The following is a 12,337-nucleotide window of genomic DNA, read 5'->3' as shown; positions in this document are numbered from 1 at the left end:
CAGACAGGCGCTGCCTGCCGGTGGGCGCCCATGCAGCTGTGGGGCGGGATGCCCGCCTTCCACAGCCTGGGGAGAGATGCTGATTTCTGCTTTGTGTTTGGGTCCTAATAGAAAATAATCACCCCATCACGTGGATCGCCCACAGAGCAGTGGCTCTGGGAACTTCCTGTGGGAGAGCAGGCCTGACCACGTCCTGGCGTGGTGTGTTGGCATGCGTGGGGTGCTGAGCCTGCCCTCAGGGGGGACAGGTGGCACTGCAGGGAGAGATGAGAGGCCAGCCATGGATAGACGTTGTTAAACAAAGGTGGCTGCGTAGACAGATGGTGAAATGCAAGAAAGGCTTCTCTTTTGAAGTTAACTGTTACAGTCTCTCCCCACCACCACCCCCGGGGCAGTAGACACCATTGATGCATATGTCTGAGAGTTTTTGAGAAGTCAGTCAAGCCTTCTGCTGTGGGTCCCAGGAAAGGGAAGACACTTTTATCTGTTGATCACAGGATTCTTTTTTCTTTAATTTTCCTTTTTTTAATTATGCATGACAGTAGAATGTATTTTGACATATTATACATGCATGGAGTATAACTTCCCATTCTTGTGGTTGGACATGGTGTGGAGTTTCACTGGTGGTGTGTTCATACATGAACTTAGAAAAGTTATGTCTGATTTATTCTCCTGTCTTTCCTATTCCCATCCTCCTCCCCTCCCTTTATTTAATCCAATGAAAACTTATATTCTTCCCTCCTCCCACCCCTGCCCTTATTGTGTGTTAGCATCTGCATAACAAAGAGAATATTTGGCCTTTGGTTTGGGGGGATTGGCTTATTTCATTTAGCGTGGCAGCCTAATTTACTGGCAAATGCCATAACTTCATTCTTCTTTATGGCTGAGTAATATTCCATTGGGTCACAGGGTTCTGACATCACCACTGGACTTCCTAGGCCTTTGCTGAGTCACTTGCTGACAAGTATCTGCCACCTGGAGTGTGTCTGTTTCCACTGGCTGTTGGGAACTGTCTCTGCCCTAGGACTGTGCCCCTCTTACTCATGAGAGCATCTATCGAGTGCCTGCTGTGTGCTGGACAGTGTCTGGGTGCTGGAGATATAGCCCTGAATGAGACCAAGGCCCTGACTTTGGTTCACCCATGGTGGTGGGTGACGACTGTCAGCAAACGGAGGCATGAATGTGACAGCAGACCATTTCAGAGAGCCAGGCGTGTTATGGAGAAGATGAACCAGGGTGTCGACACGCGTGATGCTGATGCTACCTTGGGTTTTGGTCCTAATAAGAAATGATGGCTCCTCAGGTGTAAGAAGCACCACCATTCTGTTCCACTAGTCAGGAGGGTCAGGACAGCCACTCTGAGCAATGGGATAGGAGCAGAGCCCAGGGGTGAGCAGGGCAGGTTGACCAGGTTGAAGACTGTAGTTTCCCAGCCTTGGATGCCTGAGACATCCATGTTTGGGCGGCAGGATGTAGGACTGTGTACCGGGGAGATGGGAAGAGAGGCAGAGATGAGGCAGGGGAGGCCAGGTAGTGGAGGGACAGAGGTTTCCCATGGATTCTCTTCGGATTGCTTTGGGGAGACACTACAGGGTTTTTGCTGGGAGCGTGATGGGATTGGACTGGTGTTGGAGAGCACTCTGTCCCTCCCACCAAGCTGCTCTTGAGGGCTCCCTTCCAGTCCCTGCCGCAGCCCGCTGGGGTGGGGGAACCTCTAATGAGTGAACTCCATCTTGCCCTGGAATTATGTGCTGTGGGCACAACCAGGTCGTTTGCACAAAGGGCTGCATTTCACTGAGCTCCTCACTTGGTGGCTTTCTGTGGCTTGCTGACCTCAATGACTGTTTCTACAGCTCTCTCCCCTGGTCGTAAATCAGCTTGTCCCCGTCATGCCGTCCCCAGGTGAAGGGTGCCCTTCACCTTGCTCCACCTTGTCGGGCACTACATGTCCGGGGACAGCCACCTCTTGGGAGCTCTCCTGTTCTTCCCAAGTCCTGCCCGACTGCTTCCCCATTGGGAGCGTTTTCTTTTAAATCCCACGTAGACCTCAGCCAAGTGTGTGAAGTGTGGACACTGGCTCCTCTCTGCAACTCCACTCTTATCCAGAAACTTAGAGGACGGTCTGCATCCTGGCCAGCAGAGGGGCCATGAAGCTGTCAGCTTTGATAGAAATCTCTACGTGGGGGGTCAGGGAAGGAGCAAAATGCCGTTTTAAAAAATGACCTGGAGGAGATTTTTCCAGAATTTCCTGCCTCGCAAAAAAAAAAAAAAAAAAAAAAAAATCTTTCCAGCTGATGTTAATAAAATGTCCTTGTTGTCTGGAGGTGTTTCAGGGCAGCCCTTGGTCCTGAGGTGGTTTGGAAGAACATCCAATGGGGGCAGCTGTCACCCAAGAACCTCCCTAGGTTCCCCTCTCCCTCAGGCAGTTGTGACGTGTTCGCAGTGGAGTGGACGACCCCTACAAGTGGGTCCTTGTACAAATAAGATGGTCTCATGGGTTCCAAGGGAAAGAATTTTAACATGTGATGAATCCCTTTAAAAACCATTTGTCAAATATAATTCAGGCTCTGGGAAGCTTCTGGAAGATGGACTAACAGTGATAAGAATCAGGTTTGGATGTGAGAGCTGGAAGAATCCTTAGGGGTGATTAGTTCAATACCGTCATCTTATCGAAAAGAAAATAGAGGCCCAAAGAAATGAAGGAACCTGCCTGAGCTGAAGTGGCCATCCCGTGGTCAAGTTGGGACAAGTCCCTGCCACTCCTCCCCATTCACTTACTGTTTCTATTTAGTGGCCACACAGTCACGTGTCCCAAAGGGGACCTGCTGCCTCTTGGGCTTGGGGAGGGGACTACTATTCTCTTAAGTACCTATGTGACCTGCAAAAGTAAATATAAAAATTAACTACGAAGGCCTCAAAAACAGGGGCTGGGGTAGTGGCTTAGCGGTAGAGCACTTGCCTGGCAAGTGTGAGGTGCTGGGTTCGAGTCTCAGAACCACATAAAAATAATAAATAAATTAAATAAAGGTATTGTGTCCATCTACAACTAAAAAAAATCTTAGAAGATCTCAAAAAATTATATATATATGTGTGTGTGTGTGTGTGTGTGTGTGTGTGTGTATAAATTTTTTCAAAACGTTTTGCTGCCTCAGCAAATCTACTGGAAATTTACTTGCAAAGTAAAAGACTGAGCAGAGCCGGGTCTCACTTTTTTTAGACAGTTGCAGCTTGGATGGCCTCTCGGCAGCCCTGTAGGCTGGCACCTCCGGGTGGCCTTCCTGGAGCAGCCTGGATGAGTGGGCAGCGTCTTCCTGCAGGACCTGGCCTCTGAGCACCCTTTTCCTCAGCAAGAGAGAGGTTTCGGAGCTGGGGAGCCTGGAACAGAGCGAAGTTTCTTTTTATTCCCCGAGGGAGTGGTGTTTGTGGGCTGAGCCAGGACGGCTGAATCCCAACTTGTTCTCTCCATCCCTTTTCTCAACTTTCTGAGCCCTTTGCTGGCTCCCCGCCCGGGGCCTGTGTGAGAGGCCCAGGCCTCAACTTCTCTCTGGCACTGGGATGGGGCCAGACACGTAGGTGGCTTTTCCATGGCACTGCTCAAAAACTTGCTCTCCTGTGTGTGCGCGCGCGTGCGTGCGTGCGTGCGTGCGTGTGTGTGTGTGTGTTTTCATGCCTACACCCTAGAAACATTCCACCCAGAGGTGCCAAAAATCACAAGGCCCCCCGTTTTTTTGAACTGGTGAGCTTACTCTATTCCTGTCTGTGAGGATCAAATCCATCTGTCTCCCCTGGGGCTAGGGCTGTTTATGGGCGGTGGAATGGGCTCCCTCTTTAGCACTGCTCACAGGAGCGTGTGAAGACTGTTTTTCCAGGCCGTATCTGACAGTGCTCTCCTTGTAGGTCATAAAGAAGGAAACTGGATTTTGGAGAGACTTCGGATTTGGGATGACTTGTCAGTATCGGTCAGACTTCATCAACATAGGTGAGGCAAAGCTGCGTCTCTGCTGCCCCCTGGAGGCCACTGCCCGCACAGGCCTTAGGGAACCGCCAGTGTCTGGGAGCCTAGGAGCTGGTGGTTAAGAGTGGTGTGGTTTTCTTAACCAATGTGTTCTCCACATCCTCACCTGCTAGCCTAAGTCAGGCTTGAGGGTGGACAGGCATAGGCCCCTTAGACTCTACAGTACCTTGGCTCTCTGTCCTTGTGGCACAGAACAAGCATTGAGGCAGGCTGTCCCACACCCCCTCCCACATGGCCTCTGGCTACAGTGCCCTGACTCCAGTAAGGGCCGAAGGGAAACCATAAAGTTAGGAAAATCCTGCGAGAAGGGACCCAGGTTTCTCTCTGCTGAACTCTTAAAGATGTCAGATGTCACTTCAAACCCTGACAGTGTGTAGCTGCTGTCCACTTGCACACATGACTCACAAGCCCATAGTCACACTCACAGATGCTCATACACATGTGTACATTACACACACACACACACACACACACACACACACACACACACTCATATGCACTTGCCCGTGGGATTCCAGAGCACAGAGAGGAAAGGCCCTCGGGTTCCAGCTGTGCCGACCAGAGTTACCAGAGGCAAGGGGACTTCCTGGGGTTTCACTGTGGTTATGTAGCTGGGATGAGGACACAGAGTCTCCTGTCCCCCTTGGAAATACCTCCCCCCTCCCCTTAGTGGTGCTTTCCCGTGTGCCTCTGGAGGGACTGGAATGTGGATTACAGATGACTAGGTTAAGAAGGAGCAGGCCAGAAACTTGCCCTGGGGTCTTTCCCCCAGTCCTCCCTGTAGCTCTGTCTTTCCCCCTCCCAGTCTCCTCCCTCTCAGGCCCAAACCCTAGAGCTTCTTGTTTTAAAACCAAGGTACAGGAGCAGCCCCTGTTTTGTAGGTTTGTCTTGTTCAGAGCAGATTCTGATGGGCTACAGAGACCATGGAACCCCAGAGAAACCATCAGGTTTAAAAGAAGGGCTGGGGGTGGCTCAGTGGTAGAGCACTTGCCTAGCATGCACAGGCCCTGGGTTCCCTCCCTAGCATTACAAAAAAAAAAAAAAAAGTGATAAAACCAAACCATCTGAAGTCACATCCCCTAAGAGGTGCTGGTCCCTGAGTGGCAGCTGCTGAGGATACTCAGCAACTGACAACAGGTGTTCTTTGGTGTCTTTATGATTAAGTCCATTCAAATCCCCAAAAATGATATTTTTGGAATGTAGCTAAAGATTTCAGTTCCAAGGAACTCTGTTTCCTCGAACTGTATACAGAGATGATTGTGTGGATGCACGTGTTTATCTATTTTGGATTCGTATCAATATGTTTATCATATTGCATTCTCCTCTTGGATCTTTCATATTTGGACTCAGTATATGTTTATCATTTTGGATTCTCCTAAAGATGGGCATCACTGTGCTTGAAAAACAGGAAGCACGGCAGGCTGGGGAGGGTGCTTTTCCTCTGGAAGCCACCCCTGGAACCTCAGAGCCTGTGGGACCTGGTGAGACCCCATTCCTTGCAAGCTTATACTTGCATCCTGCCCATGTCCTGCGTGGGCAGTGGGAATGGAGTTCCCTTCAGTGGAATGGGCTGGATGAGAAGTAAAACTAGGAAAAATAGAACGAAGAGAAAACCACAGAACACAGAAAATAATTTCAAAAAGCAGGGGCAGGATGGGATGGGCTAGCACATCATAGGGATCGAGCTTCTGTACTATTGCAAAATGGAGCCCACAACTGCTTTATTTATATCAGGGGACATCAAAGTCCTTCCATAGAATGTTGTTCTCCAAAAATGGCTAACAGTGGGCTGTCCAGTTCCCCACACCCATCCCCAGAGCAACCATGAGAGGTCTTCCTAGCACAGTGAAGATAAGGGTCATGTGCCTTGGGCAATCTATTGCGTGGGAGTGGGAATGCCACAGATAGTTCCCAAGGTTAAACCGAAAATCTCCCTGGTCACAAGCCGAGAGAAGATCCCAGGTGTTTTTCACAGATGGCTTCCTGCACTTGCCCGTGTCTTTTTTTTTTTTTTTTTTTTGCACCTGGTATTTAACAAGTAATAATAGTAATAGTAATAAATCAATTGTAGCTACCAGCCCCTTACATTACTAGCTTATTTGGTTATGGTATTTATTTCATTTAAGGATAAAAAAATCTAAAATTCGAGAGGGTAAGTGGCAGCTTCCAAGAGAATCAGCACACAAATTCTGACCCCCTGACTCATCATTGGTCCCCTTCCTTTGCCTGTGCCCACTGAGGGGTCACAGTCACTCATAAACACAGCCAGGGGTTGGTTGGTTGTGGCTCCCTACCCTCCCCACCTGATGCCTGAGCCCCACCTTGGGGTTCCAGCAATGGCCCTGAGCAAGACATAAAGAGGCTCCATGAGAATGTCTGAGAAGGGATGTTGAGATCCTGTCTCTGCTGTGAGAGTTGAGGTGAGTAAATCTCTCAGGTGAGACAAGAACCATGACAGAAGGCCAGTGCTTCCTGCTTGGGATGGGGGGCGGGTCATAGGTTAAGAAAGGTGAGGCTTTGGCCAATAGTGGCTGACTTTGCCAAAGGCATTCCTTATACGTGAAACAGTTTTTTCAAATAGAACTGGGAACTGTGAGGCCAGCCCTTTTAAGATGACTGACCTCCCCAGCGTGAGGGGGAGTCACAGGGAAGGTCAGGGCCACCGGAACCCAGGAAAGGAAGAGTGCTTTTGTGGGCCTGGTTTTTCCACACTGAAATCCAGGTTCACTCCACCTTGCCTATGTGGGCAGGGGAGTTTCTAGTTGGAAAGCTGAAGCACTTCATCCTGGCTGCTCATCAGTATTGCTGACGGCTCTTCCAACCCGACAGATGCTCGAGATTCTGCTGCAGGTCTTGTTATCTCTAGAGCTTGGTGCTGTCTGCCGTGAAGGTCACCTCCCTGTTGGGCATTTCCAGGGCCTCTGACCCAGATGGGTGCTCTGGTAACTTGGAGGGGCAGTGAAGCACACCCCTCTTCTTGCAAAGTTCTGTGGCTGTGCCCCTCAGGGAAGCCAGGATAGATCAGAGCAGCCCATGCCTGAACAGAGTGTTCTCTCCCCACAGGTGGATTTGATTTGGACATCAAAGGCTGGGGTGGAGAGGATGTGCACCTGTACCGGAAGTATCTCCACAGCAACCTCATAGTGGTGCGGACGCCCGTGCGGGGACTCTTCCACCTCTGGCACGAGAAGCGCTGTATGGACGAGCTGACCCCCGAGCAGTACAAGATGTGCATGCAGTCCAAGGCCATGAACGAGGCGTCGCACGGGCAGCTGGGGATGCTGGTCTTCCGGCATGAGATAGAGGCTCACCTTCGCAAACAGAAGACAAGCAGCAAAAAGACTTGAGCTCCTCCAGGGATGGATGGTGGGAGATGTTTTCTTTTCTCCTTTTGCAATTCCCCCCAAAGAGTGGCTGCACAAGGAAGAGACTTCCATAAAGGATGAAAGAGAGAATCTGATGAGCAAAAGAGACCGGAGGAGAAAGCCTCCCATTTCTCTCTATTTGGCTTTATGCAACAGGAATTCCAATCACTACTTTGCCTGCAAATGTAGCCCAGATGCACCCCGAGAAGTGTCTGACAAAGGCAGAATGGTTATGAGAAGAGAAGCCTGCTGGTGTGGAGGTTCTGATGATGTTTACAACAAAATGAGATCTGTTGTTTTCTCTGCTCATTGAAATATTCATGAATGAAGCCCACTTTTGTAAAAAAGTTTATTAGAATGAAAGACAGGCACATTTCTCCTCGTATGAATGATTACACCAGTCAGGCTCTAGTTTCTAGGGAGGCTGGAGTATTGGAAGGCAGCAGAGGAGACCTTGTGAAATGTGGATCTCTGCTCTCCCTTATGAGAACAGTGAGCAAGATCAAAAGAACCAGAGGAGAAACCATAAATATCATATCATTCCCCCTCAAGAGTAACCCCAAATAATCTGCTTGTCTTTTGGATGTCCTTTTAACCATCTCTGTTTATTTTATTTACAAATGCACTTTTTTTTTTTTTGGCTTGCAAGTTATACTCTGCTAATTTAATTACCGACTTGCAAGCCTTACTAAGGAAGCACAAGGTAGCATATGTTACGTTTGTGAGAAGATGTTTTGAGATGCATTAGGAGAACTTTTCAGTTCAGAGATTGACAACACATCAATCTTCAGATGCAGGTCCTGTCGGGCATGGGGCGGCAGGCCTTGAGACATTGGGAAGGCCTGGTCTGGGGCTACTGAGAGAAAGAGGCATAAATTTTATCTGAAGAGTATATCCTAAGAGGAGCAACTGAACACTGGAGGAAAACTGAAGGACGCTTTCACCATAATGGAAAAGGAAACTCACTGAGACTCATGGTATCTTGGGATATCTAAAAGTCAGAGGACACATTTCCTCCTCAGGGGAAATGGGGACCACTTTCTTACCTGTTTCAATAAACCAAAGTTGTGAACCAAACAATCTCTTTTCAAAGCAGGGTGCTTTTCCTGGTTTCTGGATTCCATAAGAAGAAATACAGAAATATATATTTTGTGAAAGATCAATCCATCTGCCAGAACCCAGTGAGATGGAAGTTTTTGCTACATGTTCACTCACTACTCCGGGGCTAGGTGAAAGTCACTTAATTATTTTTAAAATTAAGCAGTTCTACCCAATCACCAAGATGCTTCTGGAAATTGCATTTGATTACCAGTTTCAAACCATTTTTTAAAAATAAATACAGTTAACATTGAGTGGTTTCTACATCCATGTGAGAATTATTTATTTATTAGCCAGCACCAGATGCATGAGCTAATTATCTCTCTGATTCCTTGCCTTCTGTTTGCCCACAGTAAACTCATTGTTTAAAGGCTTCAAGAACATTCAAGCTGTTAGTGTGTTAAAAAAAAAAGTGTATTGATTTGTACTGGTAGTTCATAAAATTTCATTAAAACACAAGATATGAATGGAAGGTGGCATTGAACAGCTAATAAAACACAACTTGTGGATTTGATTTTTTTTTCTTGGAGTAAGAATACCATGTCTAGTTTTGGGGAAACATTGTACTTGTAGATCAGGGCTTCTCAATCTTGGTACTGCTGATATTTGGGGCTGCATGACTCTTTTTGTCACTGTAGGATATTTAGCAGCGTTCCTACTTGGCTTCTACCCACTAGATGCCACCAGTATGTCCCATCCAGTTTGGACAACCAGAGTATCTCTAATCATTGTCAAATGTCCCCTGGGAATCACCCCTGATTGAGAACCACCAGACTAGAGAGAGAAGAGGATCATACTGAAAAGCCTGGATTCTGTATATGTTTTACTTGCCCTTTTGAGGTAGAGGAAATTGAGAAATTATGTCCAACGCCCCTTTCTACCCTGAGTATTTTCACACACTGTGGTGATACCAGAGACTTCAGGGCACACATATCTGACCTGTCTCAGCAGTGGTCCTGCCAGATGGGTGCTGATGAACCTGTACCCTCTTGACCATATTCTCCCAGGGGCAGGAGGTTACATTTCCAGCAAAGATGGTAGCAGTGATCAAATACTTGGTCATGGAATTCAGCAAGTTTAAGTGCCTCGGGTGGTGCAGACTAGGCTGCACTCTGTGGGCTAAGCAAACTTTCATCCTTGACTACACTGTATGTTGCAGATGCCCAGGACAGTGCTCATGAATTAGGCTTTTAAAGTTTCTGAGGATGGCTGAAGAGAAAATATATTCAATTTTTAAAGCTTAGCTAGGTAGTGCGGTTTTATAAAAGAAGAAAGGCCCACCAAAGAATCTGTGTACATGATCTATCCGCATGGCCGCCTAAGGCATGGATCAAGAAGGCTGGAGAAGGCCCCACTGGAGCATGAGCAGGAGACAGGAATTTAAACTTACACAACAAAGGAAAGCAGTCAAGAAACTGGCCTGTGGGACCAGGAGGCACTGGGTCGAAGGCCCCTTCCAACTCTGCATCGCCACTGTTCCTGTTTCCTGTCAATTGCCTGGTAACCAGCCCAGCATGTCACTGAGCTGGGGTCTCGGTGCACTTGGGGTCTCCTCCAAGCAATAGTACCCATGCACCATGTAAGAGCCAGTTGGTACCTCTTCCCAGCTCCTCCCTCCATGACAGTCTCAGCCAGTTGTTAAGTATTTACCAACACCACTGCCTTTGGGTGACACCTGGACCTCCTTGTGCTATTTTCCCTCCAACCTTCTACTTTCCAGCCCTGCCCCCTTGTATTCATAAATGTGGTCAACTTTACTGTTTCCATACATCAGGGATGAAAGTCGCACCTAGGTGCACATAACCTAACTACTAATTTTTGTTTCAGGAAAAATCCTCTGTTATCTAATTTTATCTACTCTTACCAGGATTCAGTGCAGTGTGGTAGCTAATATCGTGGCTTCTCCAGCTAGATAACCAGGATTCAAAGACCAGTTCTTCCACTTGCAACTTACATGATCTTAAGCGAGTCACTCAACGCCTCCTCTATCTGTTTCCTCGTTCAGGGTGGTGAAGGCTATCACGAGTGTGTCATCCAATTGTGAAGTTTGGTGAGTCCATAGAGATGAGGCAGTAGGACTTGTTAGGCACACAGCAAGTATTTAGGTCTCATACTCAACACACACCCCTTATTTACAACTGCATATCTGGCAAGTGTCTGCTAAGCTTTTCATGATGCCCAGCACTTCTTGGCTATAATAAGACATTATGGGCCATGCATTGGGGATGATGAGAACATCATGTAGGCTGTTGTCCTTTGTTTTTGTCATTGTGAAAACTGTATCCATGTGTGTGAAGAAAAGTTAATGTAAATGTAAACCATAATGGATCCTTTCTACCTCGACTTCTACATGGGGTGATTTGGAGCTGATGTTCCCCCCCCCCCCCGGGCAGTTTGGATGCATTTGGTGTTTCTGAAACAAGGAGCTCAGCCAGGAACCTTCTGTTCATCAGACCAACTTTCTAAGGTAAGGGAGATAACTACTTCCATTTTCCAGGGGCAGAAAACTGAGGCTCAGAAACATGGAGGAATTTCCCCACCACAAACCAGCTGCCTCCAGGGCTCTCTGTAGGCAGCATCGCAAGCTCCAGAAGGGCTTGAAGCTCCTCGGGGAGGAGCTTTGGCCTGGGGCAAGTCCAGAGCCCATCCCACCTTTACCTGCACCTCAGCCCCACCTGAGAAACCTAGAGAGGAATGAAACTTGTTAATACAGCCCTTTCAGACAGTTGAGTAGCCAAGCCCCCTGCACCTCCATCTATCTGCACTAATCTCTGCTCCACTTGGGACCGAAGGCCCAGAATCCAGCTCTCATGCAGGATTCCAAGATGTGAAATTTGAAGACGGTCTTGAGTCAGAGGGGAGAGCAGGTACAAATATTTCTTTTTTTTAAAAAAAAAAAAAAGACTTGATCTGTTTCTGAGAGGTGTTGATTAGAGATAATGACCTTGGGCTGCTCTTTAGTGGGGTAGGTGTGTTTTATTCCCAACACACATCAAATACCTGGCAGCTTTGTGTGATCCATATTCTGATTACCTTTATATTTTAATTCAAAGCTGTTTCTCCTGGCAGGGCTTAGGGCTTTGCTGTTCCTGCCAAAAACTGTGGGGACTGTGCCAGTTGGTTGGGGGTTTGGGGTGGTGTGTGTGTGTGTGTGTGTGTTTCCAACACAGAATATGTTCCTTCCCGTCGGCAGAGGTGCCTTTCAAAATGTCTTTGCTCTCCTGAGCCTTTGAATCAAACCCAGGGTCCCCTGGGCTGTTTCTGGCTTATGGGCAACTCTAACAAGAAGGCAGACAGGGACCGTGGGGAGGGGTTAAGGAGGGTGCCAGGGGACGGTCACAGCCATGGAAGGCAGAGGACACTCTGGGAAGAGAAGCGGACTGTGTTCCTTTACTGTCAGCCTAGATTCTGGGAGGCCCAGGCCACCCATGGTGGCCTCTTCCTAGGGCTCACCCAGTGTCCCTCCACCTGGTGTGGGTGATTGGGGGAACTAGATGTAGCCCTTACTCCTCATCAAGCTGGCAGCCGGACACTTTAGCTCAAAAGAAGATAAGTACACTCCAGGGGCTGGGGACATAGCTCAGTTGGTAGAGTGTTTGCCCCTCATGCACAAGGCCCTGGGTTCAATCCCCAGCAGCTCAAAAAAAAAAAAAAAAAAAAAAAAGATAAGTACACTCCAAGAAGCTCCTCTACCTTGGCACTGGCTTTCTGCAGCTTCTAAACCCCTTACGAACCTACCCTCTCTTCAGCCATGTTTAAAAACAATAATAAACATCATCTGGCCTGCTAGGATGTCAGAGCTTGTTTGAAAAGGATTTAAAAAATTAAAATTATAAAAGAAAAAAAATCCAGAAAGACA

At 47.9% G+C, this 12,337-nt stretch overlaps 1 protein-coding gene across 3 annotated transcripts in view; it reads left to right on the top strand.

Moving 5' to 3' along the window:
• CSGALNACT1 (chondroitin sulfate N-acetylgalactosaminyltransferase 1) overlaps positions 1-8,979 on the top strand; it is a 308,877-nt gene extending 299,898 nt beyond the window's left edge. For all 3 annotated transcript variants that reach the window (XM_081268974.1, XM_081268975.1, XM_081268976.1), the window contains 2 exons: positions 3,898-3,979; positions 7,079-8,979. In XM_081268974.1, the coding sequence (XP_081125100.1) occupies positions 3,898-3,979; positions 7,079-7,362 (366 nt within the window). In that variant the 3' untranslated portion in view covers positions 7,363-8,979. The remainder of the gene's footprint in view (positions 1-3,897; positions 3,980-7,078) is intronic.
• The last annotated feature ends 3,358 nt before the right edge of the window (positions 8,980-12,337 follow it).

This window comes from Spermophilus citellus (genome assembly GCF_964194105.1).
Source record: "Spermophilus citellus genome assembly, chromosome: 16".
NCBI lineage: Eukaryota > Metazoa > Chordata > Mammalia > Rodentia > Sciuridae > Spermophilus > Spermophilus citellus.
The sequence above is the reverse complement of the archived record's forward strand: the minus strand, read 5'-3'. Positions and strand labels throughout refer to the sequence as shown.